A 25,690-nucleotide genomic window follows, 5' to 3' on the forward strand; every position below is an offset into this window, starting at 1 on the left:
GTCATTTTTTCTGGAACGTCAAAATATTATATAGGGTCAATTTACCTGAAGTAATGGAACAATGGGTAAGAAATGTCCATGTATGTTCATAATTTAAATGATGTGTGAGAAAAAGGAAAGGCTTGCAGGATTTGGTACACCAAGCTTTCTCCATAGACAACCGCAAAATCAAATTTAAATCATTTGTTCCTGGTCAAGCAAATGTTGCAACATTTTGGCTTGTTTTCCCTAACATACATTTTCATCTATTCCAGAATATTCACTTTTCCCACCATGTTTTCTTTGGTAAGAGATGGGGAGAATAACGTCGATAAGGATACACACACAAATGCAAGTCCTGTCGTTGTGCATAAATTTAATGCTCATTTTTTATATCTAGGAAAAGTTGTTAAAATTTAAAAAGACATCATAAACAAATGATAAAATTATTGTTTTATAAGGCGGTAAAAAATGTTTCCGAGGAAATTTGTTTGCGTAGATAATCGTCCCAAAATTAAAAACGACATTTGAATTTTATAACCATGGTGTAATTTAAAGAAACTTAAGCTAGTGTACTTCTTTTATAAAATGTTAACATGGTAAATGGCTAAATAATGTTGACTTATACGGTATTTGAACAGTTTCATTTATATCAATAGGGTTCAAAATAAAGAAATTGATCTTTCTCTTTCTTTTTCTGACTGCCATACTACAAATGACATCTGCAGCACCTGCATGTTGTGGTCATGATCGCGGTAGTGGTGGTGGTGGTGGTGGCGGCGGCGGCTGCGCTGGAAGTGGTGGAGGAGGTGGAAGAGAGGAGAAGGAGGAGGAGGAGGAGGGGGTGGCTTTATAGGAAGAGGAACAAAAGGGAGAAGAAATATACAGGCATACACATGCATTAAAAAAGAAGTTCCAAATGTCATATACTACTCATTGTAGTTGAATAGAATTACAATCATATAAATTCGTTTTCTCAAAATACTGAAAATATTTTGCAAGGTAATCAAACTTGTCAAGGTCCCTATCTTTCTGATAGATAAGCAATACATATTGATCTTAAACGTCAAATACTTTCAAAATTTAGTTTCGATCAAACCTGTGGTTTTTGTTTTTTTGTTTTTGTTTTCAGCAATTTTTTCCCATAAATCTAAACCAAAAAACCCTCTTCAGTAAAATAATGCAAAAGTAGAATGCATTTAAGCGTTCTTGAGCATTAAATCTGCAAGGGCTTAATCAGAAGAGCCAAAACACCCTTCTGTTAATTTTGATGAATTCCATCTTGCTTTAAAAACGAATGAATGTCCATGTTTTGAAAATCTCACTAAAAGAAAATGTTAATGAGACTAGCTAAAAGACGTGTCAATAACACCAATACTGAATGGAAGTTCGTACTATCAACCTTGCATAGAATGAGGGTGAACAAATGATGCCACGATGCTACGTTGTTTTTCTCCTCCTTATACAAAAATGTATTTGATGGTGTTAATATATTAAATAATTAATCTGAATATATTGAATATTAAATCATAATATTATTGGCTTTGTGCTATTTTATTTCTTCCTTTGGTTTACTTGTACATTTGTTGAACTTATCAACTAGCTAAAACCAAAAATATCAACTTATAATGTACTTTGTGTTTTGTTTTATTTGTTTTTTTTTTCAGTCTTCAGAAGAGCCTAACAACTGCTTTTTTCTAGAGCGCTTCTGGTTTAATTTCGATGACATTTTGAAGTATTGAATCATTAGATTGTATTATTTTTGTTAAACAAAACGTAACTATCAGACCTGGGGTCAATTACATGCCAAAGTTATTAATTACATTTCAATCAGATTAATTTTTAAATGTAAAAATTACATTTCAATTGCATTGATTTTAAAATGTAATTAACTGCATTACAAATAAATTGCCAATGTAATTAATTACATTACAATTACTTTTGTCCCAAGACATGTAAGAGCTATATTATAGGATTGAATCATAAAAATGACAAAACGCTAAAATAAAAATGTTATTCGTACACTATTCAATAGTGAAAACATTTGTACAAGCTTTGTTTAAGTTTCAAATTTCAAACATCATTGTTACGTTTAAAAATCATTAGATTTTCAGTGCTGATTACTTGTTTGTATTTCTTATTTTTTATGGGGAAGTTTGGGTTTTTTTTGTAGATATATATATATATATACAAATGAATATCTTTTTTATTCTTAAAAATCTTTTTCTTAAAATTTAAAGTTTCTACTCAAAATTTTAATTTGGATTATTCATGAAAGTTTTCTTATTTACCTCATTTGAGTCAAATTTTAAAGTAACTTTCAAACTTCCATTTTTTGTAACAGAAGAGCAATGACAGAATGTTGCTTTTATTAAGTATATTGGACTCCATTCTTGTATGTTTTGACTGTTATATTTAAATTTTGGTGAAAGTGTTTAGTTTAAATAATATCCATCTGAACAGATTTTTACATATAACTGTCACGGTTTAAAATATAAATTGCCTTTCGCATTTTAATAAAGGGACATTTTTTGTACTTCAAAATTAGTTAAGTGAAAGGGAATATCCTTAGGCTAAGATTATTGTTAATCATGTTCATTGCTAGAACAACATATTTACCAATTATATGTCAGTCATGTCAATAAATTGTTCTTGTCTTCATTTTTCAGATTTTTTTGAGTATGCAAGTGAAAATTTAATATACTAAATACAAATAAAGATTACATTATACAATATAATGATTAAAAAAAGTATGAATGGATGTTATATATCTTTTTTCAAAACATTACAATGTTTATGAAGGATTTAAAAAGAGTACCAAGTGCATACTAAATGAAGGAAAACATTAGAATTTACAATTGCATGATGTGTGAAAACATAACAAAAAAACAAAAATGTTTGAAATGTTTAAAATGTCCGAGCAAAATATCTAAATGTAATTGAAATTAATTAAAATGTAATTCATAATTACCTATAATGGCAAAAAGGCAATGTAATTAATTACTTTTAATCACATGTAATTGAAATTATGTTCAATTACACATTACATTGAATTACTTTCAAATTTGTAATCAATTACAGCTAATTACATTTACATTTTTTAAATACCCCAGGTCTGGTAACTATAAAGGTGACTAAAATGAGAAATGAGATTACGCCAATGAGACAGCAATCAAAAGAAATAAATAAACATAAGACAGCTAGAGGTCAACATATGATATTCAACGGATGTCTATACAAATTCAATCATTTATGAATAAATCAAACAACATATCAATGATTTGCCATCAATATTAAATTCTCAAAAATAAAAGTATTACATTTGGACAACCACTGACGGAATTACAAGCTCATGAGTGTGTGGTGGGTTATAACAAAGTTTTATTTTAAGATCTTAACCCTTCCTGTCTCGGTCAGTGGATTAACAAATTTAACATAAATGAATAAACTCACATAATCCTTATATAATGGTATATTATTATGATAGATTGATTGATTTTTTGGTTGGTTGGTTGACTGATTGGACCGGGCCTCTATGAACAAGCAAAACACATACTGTTATAGGGAGATCCCTCATCCCCTATTTAACACATGGAACCGACACCTGCATGATTGATTGATTGATTGTTTGGTTGGTTAGTTGGTTGATTTATTGATTGAGTAAAAGTGTGTATGGTATTCTCTCTGTGCCAGACATCGGACTTAACGTCCATATTCTGACCGAATGTGGCTGCGTAGTTATCTATCCCGCACAGCTAAATGGACGCCTTGGATGTCCTACTAAAAATGTATCCTAGCTTCCTCCTTTTATTAATTTTCTCTATTTTCTACGCGTCTACGGATTGCATGTTTTATTTGTTTGTTATGTGTGCATTTTGTTTGAATTTGTAGGAAAACTGTGTAACTTTTTGTCTAGGAAGTTTCACTTTTTATATTTGGATGAGGAATGTTTTAATTCTAAATTTTAGTCACGTGATGCTCGAATATATATGTCTGGAGTTAGGGGAGACCGCTGAATAAACCAAATGTATATTGATAAAAGTAACACGATAACTAGTATTGATATTATTTTTTACAGGTAATTGATGTCTGATCATGCATGCTGTTTTGTACACATGTTTACGTAAGCACAGATTTGTATTTTAATGCATGTTTAGAAATTTGATTGTAGGTTTTCACAAATATCTACGAACATGGGAGCGATTTCTTTGTCATTGATTTTAATTTCTCAATCCAGGTCAGGTCGTCAAGTGGACCGCACATGTATTTATAGTGCTAACAGGAATATAATTTCTTGATTCATTTTACAGGTAAACTATTGTTTAATCGCTGATCACGAGTTTTCATTCATTGCATGCACACACAAAATAATGCTGTTGTTATAGTACTTGAACAAAACTTTTATCGATAAAATTTCAGAAAATACATGAATTGGAGCAGATTTTTGCAGGGGATGGATTTCTATTTCAGAAGTTAGTACATTTTCACAGTAAAATGTACTGGATTGAAGGCGATTTTCATTTCATACAAAAGGGGGGTTATCAGTGGTGGACCTTGGTTGATTAATTAAGATAACATGCATGTATACATCATGATAGCTGCAAAGTGTGACGCTATAATTAGATAATTTTTTTTTTTTTATTTTACCATTTCAGTGCCATTGACCATTTGAACCCCCAAGAAAATGACGCGTACCATTTCGACAAAAATTGTCCAGTTATAAGTTGCGACTAACATTTTGGTTACATTTTTTGTCGATATCTATAATAGCTCTTTCTGACATTGTCTGGGTAAAATTGATATGAAGTAAATGTCAAAATTAAGAACATGACCTTGACCTTTGACATTTGACCTTGACTTCATTTTCTATGTTAGGAGCAAAAGACCTGAATTAAAAAGAGTCTCGGTTTATACCGCCTACAGTTTATGAATTACAAAAACTTAACGACAAATTTAATTGGTAAAGGTAGATAATTCATAGAAGATGTCACTGGATCGCTTCGATCAAAATCAGCCAAAAATTCATGAGTATGTAACGAACAAATAGGAAAACAAATGTCGTTATCTTTTTTGGTTACGGAGAAGATACACTAACAAGAAATCAGTGTTTGGGGAGATAAAGCTAAAAATAAAAAGTCTTCGACTGAACAGGGCCAATTTTAAAAGCGCAATAAGTGTTTGATGTCATATGCAAAATATATAAGCGACATCTTGCGAAACCGGGAGCATGTCATAAACACTGTACGAACAATAAGCAAAAGAAATAAGGACACACTTAAAGGCATATATATTACTCCAAAATTTCCAGACGATATGCGTTAAAACAGAAAAAGGCTGATACAAAAACAAAAGGAGAATAAGGATATAGATGTAGACACACAAAATAAAAGGAAACAGTCTATTGTTCAGTAAATGTGGAACTAAATATGTGGAAAAAGTCTCAACATCAAAAGCAATTGAAATTTGTGATGCTAACCTGTCTAAGTTTGGTCTATTTGAACAAACTAGTACCAATGAAGTTAACGACAATTGTCACACCTATTGCGCCACAGCTGCTGTCACCACAACACATGCAGAAGTTCGTGAAGCTGCCCGACATATAATGCAGGGCCCAGTATCAGCATGCACATACAACATATTGGTTTATAGATTTACGGACAAAGACGGACATACACACGATTGGTACGATGACGACAGAGACTACGGAATTAAATCAAGAATACTTGACTATCTAGAAGAAATAGATGCATCCATAATTGCTATAATCTCCTCACGTACACCGCCACCAGTTACAGCAAAGATAGGTTCAAGAAAAAAAATAATATTATCTTGGAGGGAGTAAAGTCGGTTCTCCCCAAAAAGTAGCAAATAGAATTTTATACTAATAAACTGTTGTCTGAACTTATTTTTTTAGCATGGTTAGGTAATACACATATAGTAAAGCATGCTGAATGCTATTTTTTTCATGTTTATAATTTGTTAGATATTGTATATTTAGTTTCGTGTATTCTCTCTTCAAAGTCTATTAACTATTTTTAAAGTATCTAGAGTTCAGATTGTATTTATTAATTTCACTACTATCTATCAAGTGTTGGCGAATTTATAAATCCACAAACTTCAAATGAAAATCATTTCGGTCATTTGTAGATAAAACTACAGTACAACCTGTGACGTTCTCTTAATTATGTCCACCCTCTTGTATGGTCAACATCAAATGGTGACCATTTATTGGGGTATTAAATCTTGAGATGTTGGCCTTTTATTGGGTTCATAAAAGATAGGTTGGTGTTTAATCTAAATATGTTATCTGTTGAAATCAATCAGGGTTGAAATTTTCAGCTTGTATGTCTCATTAATATTTACCTGTACAGGAAACTCATGTTTCTTTTAAAATTGACATTTTAACCTAGCTATTGCTGAAATTGTAGAATAAAGTTTTTAGTCTTTGTTAATTTATATTATTTGTCGATTTTTCTGTCTTTAAATTATTTATTTTTGTTTTTTTTATGTTTTGATTTTGATTTGTTTTATTTTGTATTTCTTATTTGTTTTTATTCATTTTTGTATGTTTGTTTTTTTTGTTTTGTTTTTGTTTTTTTTTTAAATTTCTTCTTGGTAATAATCTTGTAGATGTTGCAGTGGTGGAGAAAAATGTGTACACATATATGGATATAAATAATTTCATTTTTTCAGTATATGCATGTTTATTTTTAAGTACATGTATACATAGGATGTTGTCATTTTTCATTTTAGTATTCTATAGTTTTATTGATGTGTCAGTAGATAATAAAATTCTAAATACATTTATTACACTTGCCATCAAAGTTTTTCTAAGCATGTCATGGATAATAAATGTAATATTTAAAATTATTTTCTGAAGCAACAGCAATTACTGAAACAGTTTCAAAAAAAAAATGATGTTTGTTATAATTTAATGACAGATGATATTCATTAAACTATATAAATTTTGTTTGTTGGTAGAAAAGATAAGTACAGTCAGAACACTAATGATGCATTAAACATTGTCATAAATAATTGACACATTCACAATACAATGGTTTTCATTCAAGTTAAAGTGTTTCAACACAAAGATGCAATTGTCAAATCAAAATTAAACTAAAACATGATCTTCTTTAGCTGTTTAACTGGACGTCTGAGGGCTTGGTTAATCTTTGTCACTACCATGAGTTTCCAAGCTTGTGGTTGCTTTACCTCAGGGTAGAAGTGGCAGACATACTGCATGAGGAACTGAACATGAACCGGGTCCAAAGGATTTTTGTTGTTCTTGAAGTCACCATGGTAGGAAAAGAAGCGTCTCAGACAATCTTGTAAATCACGTTCTGGGAATATAATTTCCAAAAAATGTTTTGCAAAATTACCCGGTCCTGTAGATGAATTGAACTCCCGAACAAGGTCATATGCTGATATTTGGTACTGTGATGGTTTGTGCTGAAATTTACTGTCTATTACATTGTACATACTAGTTGACTGCACTTATCTAATGGATGATGTTGGAAGTCTGCAAACGGTAGGTGATGGTATAAGAGTTAATGCTGCAGGTGTGTTGGTTGGTGACGGAGAAAAAAATGATGTTGGGATAATTATCTTTGCTGTCTTGTTTGGGTAGCTGTCATGTTACCCCTTGGTCTGTGTGGAGTAAAACTCTAAGTTGCTGTTGTAGTTGGCTTATCTACTAGGCTCTGTAAAGTTGAATGAGTCTTTCATTTTGTTGCTGGAGTTGGTTCATGGCAACATCTTGAGCTAGTGATCTCTCGTTTTAGGACTTGCACCTGGGACTTCAGGTCTGTTATGGCTAAGAGTACGCTGTTACCAGGTAGCTGTTTGTCAAGATGACATGCAACTGTTGGTGATTGTGGATTTGATGGTGTTGGTGATGGTGGCGTAGTTCAATAGACAGAACTGGTGATGGTGTTGCTGATCTAATCTGATAAGGGTCATCTATAGTAGCAGTGTCACGTGTTCCCTGACACCAAGGTATACATTTTGCATATGGCTTTAATTTTGGTACTGTAACTCTTTTTCTTTTAGAAGGGGTGGTACATTTGGTGATGAATCTTCATTTGATTTGGCTGTTGAAGATGGTAAAGATTCTGGGGAAGCATCTTTGTATATCTTAAGTTGCTAGTAAAGGGTCAGTTTTGTCAAAAACTACTGTTCAAAGGATAATTTACGAAGTCGGGTACACCGCCAGTGCACAGCGTTATTGTCAGATGATTCGCGAGGCAAATCAAGTGAAACGGGTCACTTTCTGTTGATAACATACAATGACAATTTCGCAGACATCATCTTTACAGATGAATGCACCGTCCAGCTACATGATACTAAAGTAGTAATTTACCGCCTGAGAGACCAAGTCGATCAACCAATTCTGCAACCTTAGCATGCATTCAAACTTCATGTTTGGTGAGGTATAAGTCGCAGAGAAACAACTCGTCAATTAATTTATGACGGCATACTACGATCAAATTTTATTTTGTAGATAAAATTCTTCGACAAACACTTTTACCATTTATTCAAGACGTGAACCATGACAAACACCGTTTCAAACAAGACATTGATCCAAAACATCGTTTGATATTGTCAAAAAACTTTATGAAAAGCAACAACATAAATTGGTTGGAATGTTTGCCGTCAGAGTCTCCAGATTTAAACCCGATTGAAATGGTTTGGAATATACTAAAACAAAGACTAGCCAAAAAAAAAGACTTAAAAACAAAGGAAGACCTGGAAACTGCGCTAGCGGATTTTTGGACCACATACCTTACCGTGAAATGTTGCAACCGTTTTATTGATCATCTTTATAAAGTGGTTCCAACAGATATAGTTGTCCGAGGACGTGTCACTGCAGACCTTCCACGAAAGATATTCCCAGAGAGGTCTTGTGGAAAATCCATTGACTACTTCAACTCAAAGCTGAAAGAACAGTTACTTCGTCAAAGATTGCTAACCCCCTACTGAACTCAGATGACAGATAACAAGACACTTGTACCATATACAACATAATAAAATTGAGAATGGAAATGGGGAATGTGTCAAAGAGACAACAACCCGACCATAGAACAGACAACAGCAGAAGGTCACCAACAGGTCTTCAATGCAGCGAGAAATTCCCGCACCCGGAGGCGTCCTTCAGCTGGCCCCTAAACAAATATATATACTAGTTCAGTGATAATGAACGCCATACTAAACTCCAAATTGTACACAAAAAACTAAAATTAAAAATAATACAAGACTGACAAAGGCTAGAGGCTCCTGACTTAGGACAGGCGCAAAAATGCGGCGGGGTTAAACATGTTTATGAGATCTCAACCCTCCCCCTATACCTCTAGCCAATGTAGAAAAGTAAACGCATAACAATACGCACATTAAAATTCAGTTCAAGAGAAGTTCGAGTCTGATGTCAGAAGATGTAACCAAAGAAAATAAACAAAATGACAATAATACATAAATAACAACAGACTACTAGCAGTTAACTGACATGCCAGCTCCAGACTTCAATTAAACTGATTGAAAGATTATGTCTTCATCATATGAATATCAGGCACAATCCTTCCCGTTAGGGGTTTAGTATCATACCATCATAACATATATGAGAAGAACATAACCCGTGTCATGCCAACAACTGGTTTTTAAATAAATGTGTTTAGCCTTTTTAAAGGCTACACAAATTATACGAAAAGAGTTTTTTTATTGTTGTTCATTAGATATTCAATTCTTAATTTCAGCTTTGCATATTTCCCAATATTTTTTTTTTTATAAAATTTGTTTCCCATTTGAAACACATTCTAACTTTAGTAATGTCTTTAGTCATGTCAGAGACATATAATACAAGAGATTCGCAACTCTAGTAGAGTCTATGTAACAGCCAATGAAATGCCTCGGCCACCGGAAAGCCGATTATGCCGATTGGCATTTTGGCTAAAATCCACCATTGCTGTGAAAAAGATTCTACGCTTAACGATTTTTCTAATGGATAATGCCGATAAAAGCATGTAAGTATATTTAAAAGTTACAAAAACCCAATTCTAATAATTTGCAATTAATAAAATGTGTTGAAATGATGAGAGTAGTCAAATACAAACAAAGTTAAAGATCGGCCCGTTTTACGTCACCTGCTATTGCCGTAGAGCCCATCATAAGCTCTCCCAATTTGTTTTAGTAAAACTTGGAAATATGCTTTTGTTTTATAACAAGACCATAAACCCACTTATTCATGGTATGGTATCAATATTTCTGACTTGACACTACGTACTTTTTATTGCTTAATTCTTTAGAATTTAATATGCAATGTTTCGGGTTCTTTCGGGAATAATCCCAGGTAAACCCTCATCAGAGGCCGACCTTTATATACTTATTTTATATCTAGTATAGTAGATATATGTGTGTCTGTTTCATAACAGTTTTTTTCAAATTTACTACACGTGCATATAGGTATACGTTGTAGCTAGTCTTTTGACAGACTAAAGAAACTGACCAAGTAGATCAGCACCTTTGGTTAATTATTCATATATATAATGAAAAGACTTATTGTCTTTATTCTCGTAATCTAATCTATCATAAATCTACACGAGATCTAATAGAGAGAGTAGTTATCAGTGCTATACTGTTGAATTCACACTAGACTGTCGTGTATGTTTTAACACCTATTTGATAATATACAAATGTCTCCATGTTTAACAATTGAAGAGGTTTGTGTAGATACCATCTCGGGTCTATGCATGAATATAACAGGAACCATTCTGTTTTCCCTTGTACGCGATCTCTTGAAATAAATCGGCATCACGTCTTTTTACATCTGTTTCACAGCATAATGATTGTATACTAAAGCCTATGATATAGTGATGACATAATGTTGTTTGCTAGTATAAATGTATAACTTCCATAGTTCATTGACAATCAAATTAATTTGTAGTTAGTTTCCATGCTACCTTCTGAGGTTTGGCATGATACAGCGATAGACTAAAGATTGTTGGTTTCTTAGCATCCAGTGGCAAATATTTCATGTATGTTTAGGACTATGATATAGTGATGACATGAGGTTGTTTGCTAGTATAATAGTATAACTTCCGTAGTTCATTGACAATCAAATTAGTTTGTAGTTAGTTTCCATGTTACCTTCTAAGGTTTGACATGTAACAGAGATAATTTAAAGATTGTTAGTTGCTAAGCATCCAGTGGCAAATATTTCATGTATGTTAAAGACTGATATAGTGATGACATAAGGTTGTTTGCTAGTATTATAGTATAACTTCCATAGTTCATTGACAATCATATTAGTTTGTAGTTAGTTTTCATAATACCTTCTAAAGTTTGACATTATACAGCATCCAGTGGCAAATATTTCATGTATCTTTAGGACTATGATCAAGTGATGACATAAGATTGCTTGCTAGTATAACAGTATAACTTCCATAGTTCATTGACAATCATATTAGTTTGTAGTTAGTTTCCATGCTACCTTCTAAGGTTTGACATGATATAGCGATAAATTCACGATTGTTGGTTGCTTAGCATCCAGTGGCAAATATTTCATGTATGTTTAGGACTATGATATAGTGATGACATAAGGTTGTTTGCTAGTATAATAGTATAACTTCCATAGTTCATTGACAATCATATTAGTTTGTATTTAGTTTTCATGATACCTTCTAAGGTTTGACATGATACAGCGATAAATTAAAGATTGTTGGTTGCTTAGCATCCAGTGGCAAATATTTCGTGTATCTTTAGGACTATGATTTAGTGATGACATAAGGTTGTTTGCTAGTATAAAAGTATAACTTCCATAGTTCATTGACAATCATATTAGTTTGTTTTTAGTTTTCATGCTACCTTCTAAGGTTTGATATGATACAGCGATGAATTGAAGATTTGTTGGTTGCTTAGCATCCAGTGGCAAATATTTCATGTATCTTTAGGACTATGATCAAGTGATGACATAAGGTTGTTTGCTAGTATAATAGTATAACTTCCATAGTTCATTGACAATCATATTAGTTTGTAGTTAGTTTCCATGCTACCTTCTGAGGTTTGACATGATACAGCGATAAATTAAAGATTTGTTGGTTACTTAGCATCCAGTGGCAAATGTTTCATGTATGTTTAGAACTATGATACATATAGTGGTGAAGCAAGGTTGTTTGCTAGTTTTATAGTATAACTTCAATAGTTCATTGACAATCATATTAGTTTGTAGTTAGTTTCCATGCTACCTTCTAAGGTTTGATACGATACAGCGATGAATTATTGATTGTGGTTACTTAAGTTTCCATGCTACTTTCTCAGGTTTGACACGATACAGCGATGAATTATTGATTGTGGCTACTTAAAGTCAAGTGACAAATGTTTCATGTATGTTTAAGACGATGATATATATAGTGATAACATAAGGTTGTTTGCTAGTATGATAGTATAACTTCCCTAGTTCATTGACAATCATATTAGTTTGTAGTTAGTTTTCATGCTACCTTCTAAGGTTTGACATGATACAGCGATGAATTGAAGATTTGTTGGTTGCTTAGCATCCAGTGGCAAATATTTCATGTATCTTTAGGACTATGATTTAGTGATGACATAAGGTTGTTTGCTAGTATAAAAGTATAACTTCCATAGTTCATTGACAATCATATTAGTTTGTTTTTAGTTTTCATGCTACCTTCTAAGGTTTGATATGATACAGCGATGAATTGAAGATTTGTTGGTTGCTTAGCATCCAGTGGCAAATATTTCATGTATCTTTAGGACTATGATCAAGTGATGACATAAGGTTGTTTGCTAGTATAATAGTATAACTTCCATAGTTCATTGACAATCATATTAGTTTGTAGTTAGTTTCCATGCTACCTTCTGAGGTTTGACATGATACAGCGATAAATTAAAGATTTGTTGGTTACTTAGCATCCAGTGGCAAATATTTCATGTATGTTTAGAACTATGATACATATAGTGGTGAAGCAAGGTTGTTTGCTAGTTTTATAGTATAACTTCCATAGTTCATTGACAATCATATTAGTTTGTAGTTAGTTTCCATGCTACCTTCTAAGGTTTGATACGATACAGCGATGAATTATTGATTGTGGTTACTTAAGTTTCCATGCTACTTTCTCAGGTTTGACACGATACAGCGATGAATTATTGATTGTGGCTACTTAAAGTCAAGTGACAAATGTTTCATGTATGTTTAAGACGATGATATATATAGTGATAACATAAGGTTGTTTGCTAGTATGATAGTATAACTTCCCTAGTTCATTGACAATCATATTAGTTTGTAGTTAGTTTTCATGCTACCTTCTAAGGTTTGACATGATACAGCGATGAATTGAAGATTTGTTGGTTGCTTAGCATCCAGTGGCAAATATTTCATGTATCTTTAGGACTATGATCAAGTGATGACATAAGGTTGTTTGCTAGTATAATAGTATAACTTCCATATTTCATTGACAATCATATTAGTTTGTAGTTAGTTTCCATGCTACCTTCTGAGGTTTGACATGATACAGCGATGAATTAAAGATTTGTTGGTTACTTAGCATCCAGTGGCAAATATTTCATGTATGTTTAGAACTATGATACATATAGTGGTGAAGCAAGGTTGTTTGCTAGTTTTATAGTATAACTTCCATAGTTCATTGACAATCATATTAGTTTGTAGTTAGTTTCCATGCTACCTTCTAAGGTTTGACACGATACAGCGATGAATTATTGATTGTGGTTACTTAAGTTTCCATGCTACCTTCTCAGGTTTGACACGATACAGCGATGAATTATTGATTGTGGCTACTTAAAGTCCAGTGACAAATGTTTCATGTATGTTTAAGACGATGATATATATAGTGATAACATAAGGTTGTTTGCTAGTATGATAGTATAACTTCCCTAGTTCATTGACAATCATATCAGTTTTTAATTATTTTCCATGTTACCTTCTTAGGTTTTACATAGTGATGAATTATTGATTGTTGATTGCTATACGTCCAATTGCAAATATTTCAAGTATATTTAAGGACTATGTTGACATAAGGTTGTTTGCTAGTATAATAGTATAACTTCCATGTTTCAGTCAAATATGATTCGGTATCATTTTCCAATATATATCAGTGTCTTGTAATTTATATACATACATTTTGTGTCTGTATTATCTTATTTTTATTCATTACTTTATTGTTTCAGGTATATCTTTGTTTCATATGTAAATAGTGATAGCTATATAGTAGATCTATGTTATTTACATAATTAGTTACATGTATACTGTATAAGATGTACAGTGTTATATACATAAAGAAAGATGTACAGTATTATATACATATAGAATTGTATACTTTTACATTGTGCATACAGTATAGTGTCGTACGTAGTTTCTCGATCAGAAATACGTCGTACAATAGCATAAATAAGGATCAAAAATTCTATATTTATATAGAACCTGATTCAACGGGTGAGATCACAACTAGTGAAATATTCACCGTATCAAATTGTTTTATAACAAGACCATAAACCCACTTATTCATGGTATGGTATCAATATTTCTGACCTGACACTACGTACTTTTTATTGCTTAATTCTTTAGAATTTAATATGCAATGTTTCGGGTTCTTTCGGGAATAATCCCAGGTAAACCCTCATCAAAGCCGACCTTTATATATTTATTTTATATCTTGTATAGTAGATAGATGTGTGTCTGTTTCATAACAGTTTTTTTTTAAATTTACTACACGTGCATATAGGTCTACGTTGTAGCTAGTCTTTTTACAGACTAAAGAAACTGACCAAGTAGATCAGCACCTTTGGTTAATTATTCATATATATAATGAAAAGACTTATTGTCTTTATTCTCGTAATCTAATCTATCATAAATCTACACGAGATCTAATAGAGATAGTAGTTATCAGTGCTATACTGTTGAATTCACACTAGACTGTCGTGTATGTTTTAACACCTATTTGATAATATGCAAATGTCTCCATGTTTAACAATTGAAGAGGTTTGTGTAGATACCATGTAAGGTCTATGCATGACTATAACAGGAACCATTCTGTTTTCCCTTGTACGCGATCTCTTGAAAGAAATCGGCATCACGTCTTTTTACATCTGTTTCACAGTATAATGATTGTATACTAAAGCCTCCCGTGGTGGGGTATTGTGAATCAATGTCTTCGGCTTAATGATTAATTATCATGTTGCCAATATTCTTATTGTTTTTAAACCAATATCTGGTTTGGACTTAGATAGTTTTTTTATTTATTTTTTTTTTTTTTTTTTTTGGCAATCGGATCTTTCCGAATTATATACCAAATTTTGTTATTACCGTGTTAAGATATTCAAGATATTTCTGCCACTTGTTTTCTAATATTTGGTTTCTTTCGAAGTTGCTGTCTGCATCTATGCTAACTTAGCCTAACTGTTTTGTTAGGGAGAATTCTTCAAGACATTTACACTATAGACCGTATTTATACGATTATCTTATTAGTACATGTTGCTATTGTTTCTAAGAATTCTCGTACCTTCAGAAGGAATGACAACAATGTACTATTTCAAATAGTTGTTCACTTTGTTCACCTTCTTCATTAAATATATTAAATCCATCTATTCTCATTCTTTAGTGGAATTTAATATTATTTTCGTAGGATATTTCTCTGTTTTATGTCTATAATTATGGTTAAATATAGCAATATCAGATATTTCCAGGGAGGCAACTCTGCCCATTGAAACGCCAACGATCTCTTGCTAGTATAATAGTATAACTTTCGTTGTTCATTGACAATCATATTTATTTGTTATTAGTTTCCATGTAACCTTCAACGGCTTGACATAATAATTATTATCGATATTAGTTGCTTAACGTCCTGTTGCCAATATTTCATATATGTTTAGGACTGAGATATAGTGATGACATAAGGTTGTTTGCTAGTATAATAGTATAACTTCCATAGTTTATTGACAATCATATTAGTTTGTAGTAAAGTTCCATGCTACCTTCTAAGGTTTGGCATGATACAGCGATAAATTAAAGATTGTTGGTTTCTTAGCATCCAGTGGCAAATAATTCATGTATGTTTAGGACTATGATATAGTGATGACATAAGGTTGTTTGCTAGTATAATAGTATAACTTCCATAGTTCATTGACAATCAAATTAATTTGTAGTTAGTTTCCATGCTACCTTTTAAGGTTTGACATGATATAGCGATAAATTAAAGATTGTTAGTTGCTAAGCATCCAGTGGCAAATATTTCATGTATGTTTAGGACTATGATATAATGATGACATAAGGTTGGTTGCTAGTATAATAGTACAACTTCCATAGTTTATTGACAATCATTTTAGTTTGTAGTAAGTTTCCATGCTACCTTCTGAGGTTTGGCATGATACAGCGATAGACTAAAGATTGTTGGTTTCTTAGCATCCAGTGGCAAATATTTCATGTATGTTTAGGACTATGATATAGTGATGACATGAGGGTGTTTGCTAGTATAATAGTATAACTTCCGTAGTTCATTGACAATCAAATTAGTTTGTAGTTAGTTTCCATGTTACCTTCTAAGGTTTGACATGTAACAGAGATAATTTAAAGATTGTTAGTTGCTAAGCATCCAGTGGCAAATATTTCATGTATGTTTAAGACTGATATAGTGATGACATAAGGTTGTTTGCTAGTATTATAGTATAACTTCCATAGTTCATTGACAATCATATTAGTTTGTAGTTAGTTTTCATGATACCTTCTAAAGTTTGACATGATACAGCATCCAGTGGCAAATATTCCATGTATGTTTAGGACTATGATATAGTGATGACATAAGGTTGTTTGCTAGTATAATAGTATAACTTCCATAGTTCATTGACAATCATATTAGTTTGTATTTAGTATTCATGATACCTTCTAAGGTTTGACATGATACAGCGATAAATTAAAGATTGTTGGTTGCTTAGCATCCAGTGGCAAATATTTCGTGTATCTTTAGGACTATGATTTAGTGATGACATAAGGTTGTTTGCTAGTATAAAAGTATAACTTCCATAGTTCATTGACAATCATATTAGTTTGTAGTTAGTTTCCATGCTACCTTCTAAGGTTTGACATTATATAGCGATAAATTCACGATTGTTGGTTGCTTAGCATCCAGTGGCAAATATTTCATGTATGTTTAGGACTATGATATAGTGATGACATAAGGTTGTTTGCTAGTATAATAGTATAACTTCCATAGTTCATTGACAATCATATTAGTTTGTATTTAGTATTCATGATACCTTCTAAGGTTTGACATGATACAGCGATAAATTAAAGATTGTTGGTTGCTTAGCATCCAGTGGCAAATATTTCGTGTATCTTTAGGACTATGATTTAGTGATGACATAAGGTTGTTTGCTAGTATAAAAGTATAACTTCCATAGTTCATTGACAATCATATTAGTTTGTAGTTAGTTTTCATGCTACCTTATAAGGTTTGACATGATACAGCGATGAATTGAAGATTTGTTGGTTGCTTAGCATCCAGTGGCAAATATTTCATGTATCTTTAGGACTATGATCAAGTGATGACATAAGGTTGCTTGCTAGTATAATAGTATAACTTCCATAGTTCATTGACAATCATATTAATTTGTAGTTAGTTTCCATGCTACCTTTTAAGGTTTGACATGATATAGCGATAAATTAAAGATTGTTAGTTGCTAAGCATCCAGTGGCAAATATTTCATGTATGTTTAGGACTATGATATAGTAATGACATAAGGTTGTTTGCTAGAATAATAGTACAACTTCCATAGTTCATTGACAATCATATTAGTTTGTAGTAAGTTTCCATGCTACCTTCTAAGGTTTGGCATGATACAGCGATAGATTAAAGATTGTTGTATTATGTTAGTTCGCCGAGTTGCGAATCTCTTATATTATATGTCTCTGACCATGTTAATAGCAAGAATTGCACACCATCAATGCACATGTACAATTGTAAGTTATATTTTTGACCTCGAATTATCATATTAATTACATTTGTAGCAAATTTGTCAAATAGTGTAGATAAATAAATATGAGATAAATTTATATTCCCATCAATATCTATAATTTATAAGGAATAGTGAAAAATTGTAACTTTTAGCTTAATGTAATTATTTTTTTTTATTGTCCCTAATCAATTGATCCACTGGATAACAGGTGCTTTATTGGTCAATCAGTCAGTAGTTTGTTTACTCGGCAATTAAGTTTCAATCAGCGACTTTTAAATTTAAATTATAACAGTAAAATTGAAGCAAAAATAACAGCTTGCTAAGAGGCATGACATGACATCTTATATATATTTAATTTAGAGTGAATAATAAAGACAAAATATTTAAAATACAAATCCAAAATGTTACATGAGTTGAGCTACCGAAAATGTATCAATGGACAGACAATATATAAAATAAACATTTTATACTTTAAATCAATTACGAGTACACTGATTTTTTCAACACTCGATAATTTTGTCAATAAACTGCAAGAGCAATCATGAAAAGGTATTTTTACCAAAAACAATGTATTTTAGATGAACGTACCCGGAATCATCAGAGGAGTTTAGCCGTTTACATAAACATGCGTGAGAAACGTGAACAAGTTCTAAAAATAAATACTGCCCCTTCCATACCTCAACACCACACTGTCTAATTTGCATACGTGAAAAAAAATCAGATAAAGGAAGCACCAGACAAATAAGAACAATTATTTAAGAGATATATGAAAATTAAGAAGTGGGAAATTATTTATATTAGTAAGAGAAAAGATAAGAAATGAACTCGATTGTTATAACGAAATAAAAGGTTCGTTTTTCATATGCTGACTGCCGCTATTCAAGGTCTAGGTCATCGTTCTTAACTATTCAGCACATTCCTGCATAATTAATGAGCTCTGCATATGTCAAAAACTAAAAACGGCACTGTTTGCTGCTAAAAATACCGAAAATAACATAAAATGTATTTTATTCATTTGTGTCTCATATATACAAGTAAACCCATATACTCTGAATATTACTTTTTGCTTTGCCCTAAAGTCTATATTTATTATTTATCGCATGTATATACGCAGTTTTCTGTCTTTATCTCACAACTCAATTCTGAAATATAATATTTTTCTTTATAATTGCAATTATTTTTTTCTAAATTAATTTTCCTATAGATTATGTCTTTCGAGAAAACAAAATTTTGACTAATACGTGAACACATTCGTATTTGCCAGACAGACCTGAAAAGTAAAATAAAGATATAATTTTAAATCAATATGCTGATTTAGAAATTTATAATTATAATAACAGCTTATGCAGAATTCTGTCAAAACACATCAACTTTGACACCTTGAACATAGTGTAATTATGATTTACCTGAGATGCCTCACCTGTTACGCATGACCTGTGATTGCTTTATGTATTAAATTAGTCATCCTGTACACTTGGCACGTTCCTGTATGCTTTACTGGGGACATTTAACCCTATGATTACCTCGTTTATCAATCAAACAGAAGGTGAACATATGTTCGACATGTAGGGCCATCAAGGTCACCATAAATTTTATGGCCGATATACATCAAAGAATGTTACGGGACGTACAGTACATTATATGAATTCTAAATTAACATAGAACTATATCCGAGACTATATTTGAATAATGTCACCATTTTATCCAAGCGAGATCAATATACCTGTATCTAAACATCAGACCGTACTGCACTGGTTCCTTGAATTTTGGATACATCAGACCAGGCACTTTATATCTGAGACACAGGCTATATATGTGCCCTCAATTTTAGAATTCATATAAATACATTTTTGTATTAATAAAAAATATCAGTAAATTCATCTGATACCTTAATTATTAAAATATTAACTACATAGTTTAAGATTACCTCTTATACGTAGGAACTATTTTTTTTTTAAATATGTACTACTTTCCAGTATGTTCTTTTTTGACCGGGCCCGATTAAGTGGTGTTATAACACCTTACAAAGTTTATCCAAATTATGTTTGCAAAGAATTCCGCTCAAGCCGGTGCTAGGGGCCGTCTTAAACTTGCAGTGAGGTGAGAGTTTTTTTTGTTCCGTGTTGAAGACCTTACTGTGGCTTTGAGATGAAGAACAGCAATAAAAGCGCTGTTGCTTTGCTTATTTTGTGTGGTCTTTTTTTCACTGTGCATGAATTGATTTTGTGTCATGGATGGATACTCCATATCTTTAGTTTTTCTGTTATGAAATAAAAACAAAGTCAATGAAATACATGCAGCGTACATTGTGATAATACTTTAATATAACATAATTTACTTACGGTACCGGTGCGCAGACCTCATACATGTATATCCATCTTCCTTGAGTATTATTATAATTCCAGGAAAAAAATCCAACATTTTTCTTTGTCAACACTATATTTACAGAAATTGCATATACACTCGAGAAGAATGAACATGAACTAAGTATACATCTGATATTCTATAAAATGTATCTTCCTCATTTTCTTTTGATGGAAAGTACAACGACTTTTCCCAGCAAATGTTGTGAGCAAAAATGTATATATCAATTCATTGACAATAATAAGTGCAATTTTGTACGTTTTGCACATCTATAAAAATCCAACCGTATATGCAAAATAAAGTATAAATCCAGTGATAACAAATGTAATCCATGCTTATATTAAAAATCGTTACAAATGTGCCATGAAATAACTGTCCCATATTCGTACGTCGACAAGAAAAGGTAAACAAAATTTACGTAAAGGTTGTCTGCGTACCTTTACACGTGTATTTTAATCCGTAATTTGGTCATTTATAGTAAAAGACTAGGCTCAAGCTAGCAGCCACTCGCTTGCAGCTATCATATTTCTCAGTGTAGCATGGTAGTTATGTTTAAAGAATTCAGATAAGAGAGTACAACATACAGATACATCTAATAACCTAATACAATATAAGACCAATACATGACATCCCCCCTTTTTTGAAAAATGTTCTTTGTAAGTTTGCTGTTCAACTCAAATTAAATTAAATTAGATTACAGTTCTTTCTTTAAGAATAAAGTCTGTTTCAATGTTTGCAATATAGATAAAGTTCTACTGGATTTCACTATTAAAATTTGAATTGTCACATCTTAATCATTGTTAATAAAGTTTTAATTGATTTCACTTATGATATAAATTGTCAGTTCTTAAATCTTTATGTTTTTGTTGCAAAAATTGTCTCCTTTAAAATAATGTTCTACTGAGTATGGAATAAAAATATGACTAGATATACTGACTAGAATTACTAAATGATATGACAAAAAAATATTTCAGAACTTTCAATAATTTGACATTTTTATATCTTAGATCTTCACTTCATAACTTTTTTTACACTTGATATCTTAGATTTTTTTTCACTTGATATCTTAGATTCTCACTTTCTTCACAACATTATTGATATTTCACACCCTATATATATTTGATTTTATTTTAGATGCACATATTTTTGCTATCTTGCTTTCGTATATTTTCCATAGAAGAATGCTATTATGTTAGCTATTTTCTATACATAAATTTCCTTTCCTCCTGAATTTACACTGATTAAATTGCATACATAATCATTATATTTGATCGGCACTTTAATGGATCTTACTGATCTTGTGCTGCAAGTTGGTTCAACGGATTCGCCTTATATTTGAAATTCCTGATTTTGAACGGGTTTGTTTACTTCTGTTGGTTGTTTGAAATTTTCAGTGATAGGATCATTTCGGATTTCTTGTTGAGGTGTATTACATCCAAATAATTCTGTTCAATTTCAATTTCTGGTTGAAATGTTGCTTTTGTTGTTTTAAGATATTTACGGTTTCTTCTTAGGCGGTTACCTCCAAGAGTTTCAACTATATAGGATCTAGGTGTTTCATGTTTTCGGACAATCTTTCTGTTAAATGGTTGAATCATAACTGTTTCGTTGTGTTTAAGTTCTCTCAACGGTTTTCTGAGTTTGTTGTCTTTTATTATATACTAGTTCTAGTAGTATTTTTAATTTTTCTGTTCATTTACAAAAATTGATTTCAACAGTGGCGCTGATGTTGGAAGACTCGACGTCGTCCAATGTGCAATTGTGCTGGTGATAGTTTGATTTCTTCTAACAGTATGTTCCTGTAATCCAATATGGCTTTGTATGGATCTTTGCTCTTCTTGATAAAATTTTTCACTGTTTGTACAAATCTTTCTGCTTGTCCATTTGCTTGTGGATAATGTGGACTAGTTGTCGTATGAACAAATCCATATTCTTTTGCAAACTGTGCAAATTCTTTGCTAAAGAATTGCGGACTATTGTCTGTGATCAACTGATCAATGTTTCCAAATCTAGACCTTTGCTTTTTTGAATTGGAACAAGTCAGCTGCTATTTTAGAAGAAGGTCTATCTAGAAGCTTTGAAGTTATCATAGGTTCCTTGTTGTTAGTTTTCTTGTTGTTAATGCGCATGTTTCACATTTTTTTACAATGTCTTGTATATCGGACATCATTCTAGGCCAATACATGAACTCTCTGGCTCTGATTTTGTATTTAACGATTCCCAGATGTGTTTCATGGATAAGTTGTAACATTTCTTTGCGTAAATTTTCTGGAATTATAAGATTTAGTCCTTTGTACATAAGATTATCAATGCATTTTATTTCATTTCTAAACTGCCAAAACGGTGTCACTTCGTCTAGTAAATCTTCTTTTTTTCTGTGGCCATCCATCTTTGGTCGTTTTCTTTAACCGTTGCATAATTTCATCAATTTCTGTTTGTTTTTTGAACTGTTCATATTTCTCAGGTGATATAGGAAGATGAGCATTAAACTGAATCTCAATAATTTCTATATCTGGTACCAGTTTTTCTACTGTTTCTTGTAAGTACATTCTTGACATATCTTCGCTGAGTTGGAGTTAGTGCTGCTAATGCATAGGCAATATGCTTGTCATTTCGGAGTAACACGGAACCTAAGCCTTTTGAGGTTGTATCGACACTCAATGTTAGTTGCTGTTTTAGATAGTAGGATAGAATAGGCGCGTGGCAATGTCTTTGAGTTTATTAAAACTAATGTCTTGTTCTTTTTCGCAACACCACATATTCTTTTCTTCTAGATGTACTCTCAATGGAGCACTGACATGAAATATTAATTAAGATGGCCGCCCAGGTAGTCAACTGAGTTTTAAGCTCTGCAGTTTTTTGGCAATTTTATGTTATTTTTGATAGAACTAATGCATGATATTCATATCAGGATGTTCAGTGTAATTATCTCTACACAGTGATGTAACTTTTATTCAGAAAACTTGGATTTTGAACTTTAGAAATTTTGAAGAAAGGTTTTTTCAAAAGTGTAGTGAAAACATTTCAATAACACTGTTTACAATTTGTAGTCTTCTATTTAATTGTCTGGAGTATTTTTGGGCTAAGATTTGCATGATTTGTAAGCACTTCTTTACTTTAACAATGCCACGTGGAAACTCTAACAACAGTGATAAAAAAGGTGACAAAAAAATGTACAAACTGTACAAACATTGCTGGCAGCTAAAAAAGGTAGTGACATCGGAAATCCAGCTAAAAGAACTTATACAGATGTTTCAATGGATAGTAGTGCAGATATGACAATTGAATTGTCAAAACTCTACCATGATTTAGGTAATATAAAGGAAAGCCTGACAAAAGCACTGAATAACAACAGTAAAAAAAAGATGATTTGGAAGCAATAGTGACCTAAATTGTTACTAAATTGGTTGACAGCATGAAAAAAGAAATAGAAGGTAACTTCAAAGATAAGACAAATAAGGAGACAAAAGCTGTTGAAGAGCTGTCAAAAGAGTATGAAGGCTTAAGAAAGTTAATTGCTATCCAAAGAAAAATGATCCATGAACTTCAGACAAATATAAAAGATAATGTCATTATAGCCACACAAGCTTACAAATGTCTAACTATAACCTGCAGTATGGCAGAAAGTTCAACAAAAATGTGATACACTCCCCAGAAAACAAGGATGACAATCTGAAATGTCTGAGAGATCTTTAAAAATAAAATCGTTAAAGACACTTTGAAGGTTACCATTCGACCTGCGGACATCCAAGCTAATCATAGGATACCAGATAAACAAGGAGGACATGGACCAGTTATTGTAAAACTCCTTAAATCTGAAGTTAAATACCGCATAATGAAAGAAAAGAAAAACATGCCTAAACAATGTACTTTTAGATTAGTTGATGATGTTACAAAATGCAACATGGAACTGATTAATAGACGTCGTGATGATGATAAACTAGATAGTGCTTTGTACTTTAACTGTGCTGACAGATAAAGATTCACCTGAAATTTAATTAAAATTGAGAATGGAAATAGGGAATTGTCTTGATATATAATATTTTACTAACACACTAAAAATAATAGTATTTATGGGAATTGTACACTTTATTTTTTATTATTATTATAATTAATATTATTATTATTTATATTTATTTATTTTTTTTTCTACATAAAATTATCATTATTAAGTATTTTTCAATATGAAACATTTATGACCTCTCATTTATTATCTTTTGGAAAATATTCAATTCCTTGTTTTGACATATTTGCTTAGTTGAGCTTTTTGTATATCACTTCTATATATTTTTTTTTCTTCTTTAAAATCAATTAAAATAGAAAAAAAAGGAGTAGGGCCACGAAGGGTTAAAAACGGCCCTGTCTGAGAAGTTGACGAAATTACTGCAGAAGGATCACTAACTAGTGTAGTTCATAAAACGATAATCATTAGACTTGTAACTGTGTTTGTATAATTTTCCGGGGCTTTTTGTGGGAAAAATTTGGTTGATTATATAGGGAATCACTGAAGGTTGCACTTTGTAAATACAGCTGTTTCTCAAACCACGCCTCTTTTTGGGAGATTTAGAATATTCATAGAAAATTAATTTTGTTTACATACTGGTTCCTAGTTATGCTCTCTGTGTTTCATCTCATAGAGACATAACTTGGGAATGTTACCAGTAAATATACATGTGCATATTGTTTACATTGAAATCTGTGGTAACCCTTCATTTGAGGTAGGGGTGTGGTAACCCTTCATTTGAGGTAGGGGTAGTTAAGAAAATTAGTGTTAGTTTAAACTCTGAAAAGTTCAGGGCATATAAACGTTGAAAATATGCCGCACAGCCCTATATTTTGACCTTTGAAAAAAATTGTAGTGCATATGAACTTTCAATTCTAGGATAAGATTTTGTTCAAAACTTCATAGTAAAAGTGGTACAGTTTTAGCCGTAAAAGGAGTTCCTATGGAAAATTGCATTGCCAATATTTACAGAAATGCAACCTATATAGGGTGAAAAAAGAGAACATTCAGAATTTAACCAAATTTTCTTTATCTCACAGATTTTAAAGAAATTAACTCAAATATGAAGTTTTATAAATATTTCATGAAGATTGATATAATCCTGGGCCTTAGATATGATGACTCAGCATAAATTCACAGTTTACAGTATGCATAGTTTACTTAAAGTCCTGAATACAAAATTAATTCATAATATTTGCATGTTTGTAAGTTAAATTGTTAAGAAGTGCTTATATTTACTCTTCGCAGTCATTGAAACTCATCGATCCTTCCTGAATATTATTTATGGGGTGTTTGTGTCCTGTCATTAACCCAAAAGTAAGCCGTAACACCTAAATCTGCTTTTTTGTCACCACGGCATAAAAAATACAA

The 25,690-nt window shown here is 31.8% G+C and overlaps 1 protein-coding gene across 1 annotated transcript in view; it reads right to left on the bottom strand.

The window, feature by feature from the left end:
• LOC127702919 (uncharacterized) overlaps positions 1-20,754 on the bottom strand; it is a 30,772-nt gene extending 10,018 nt beyond the window's left edge. Inside the window, exon 1 of the mRNA XM_052207229.1 lies at positions 20,295-20,754. Within this exon, the coding sequence (XP_052063189.1) occupies positions 20,295-20,373 (79 nt within the window). The 5' untranslated portion in view covers positions 20,374-20,754. The remainder of the gene's footprint in view (positions 1-20,294) is intronic.
• Between the last annotated feature and the right edge of the window lie 4,936 nt (positions 20,755-25,690).

The sequence above is a fragment of the Mytilus californianus genome, unplaced genomic scaffold (genome assembly GCF_021869535.1).
Source record: "Mytilus californianus isolate M0D057914Y unplaced genomic scaffold, xbMytCali1.0.p SCAF_5, whole genome shotgun sequence".
NCBI lineage: Eukaryota > Metazoa > Mollusca > Bivalvia > Mytilida > Mytilidae > Mytilus > Mytilus californianus.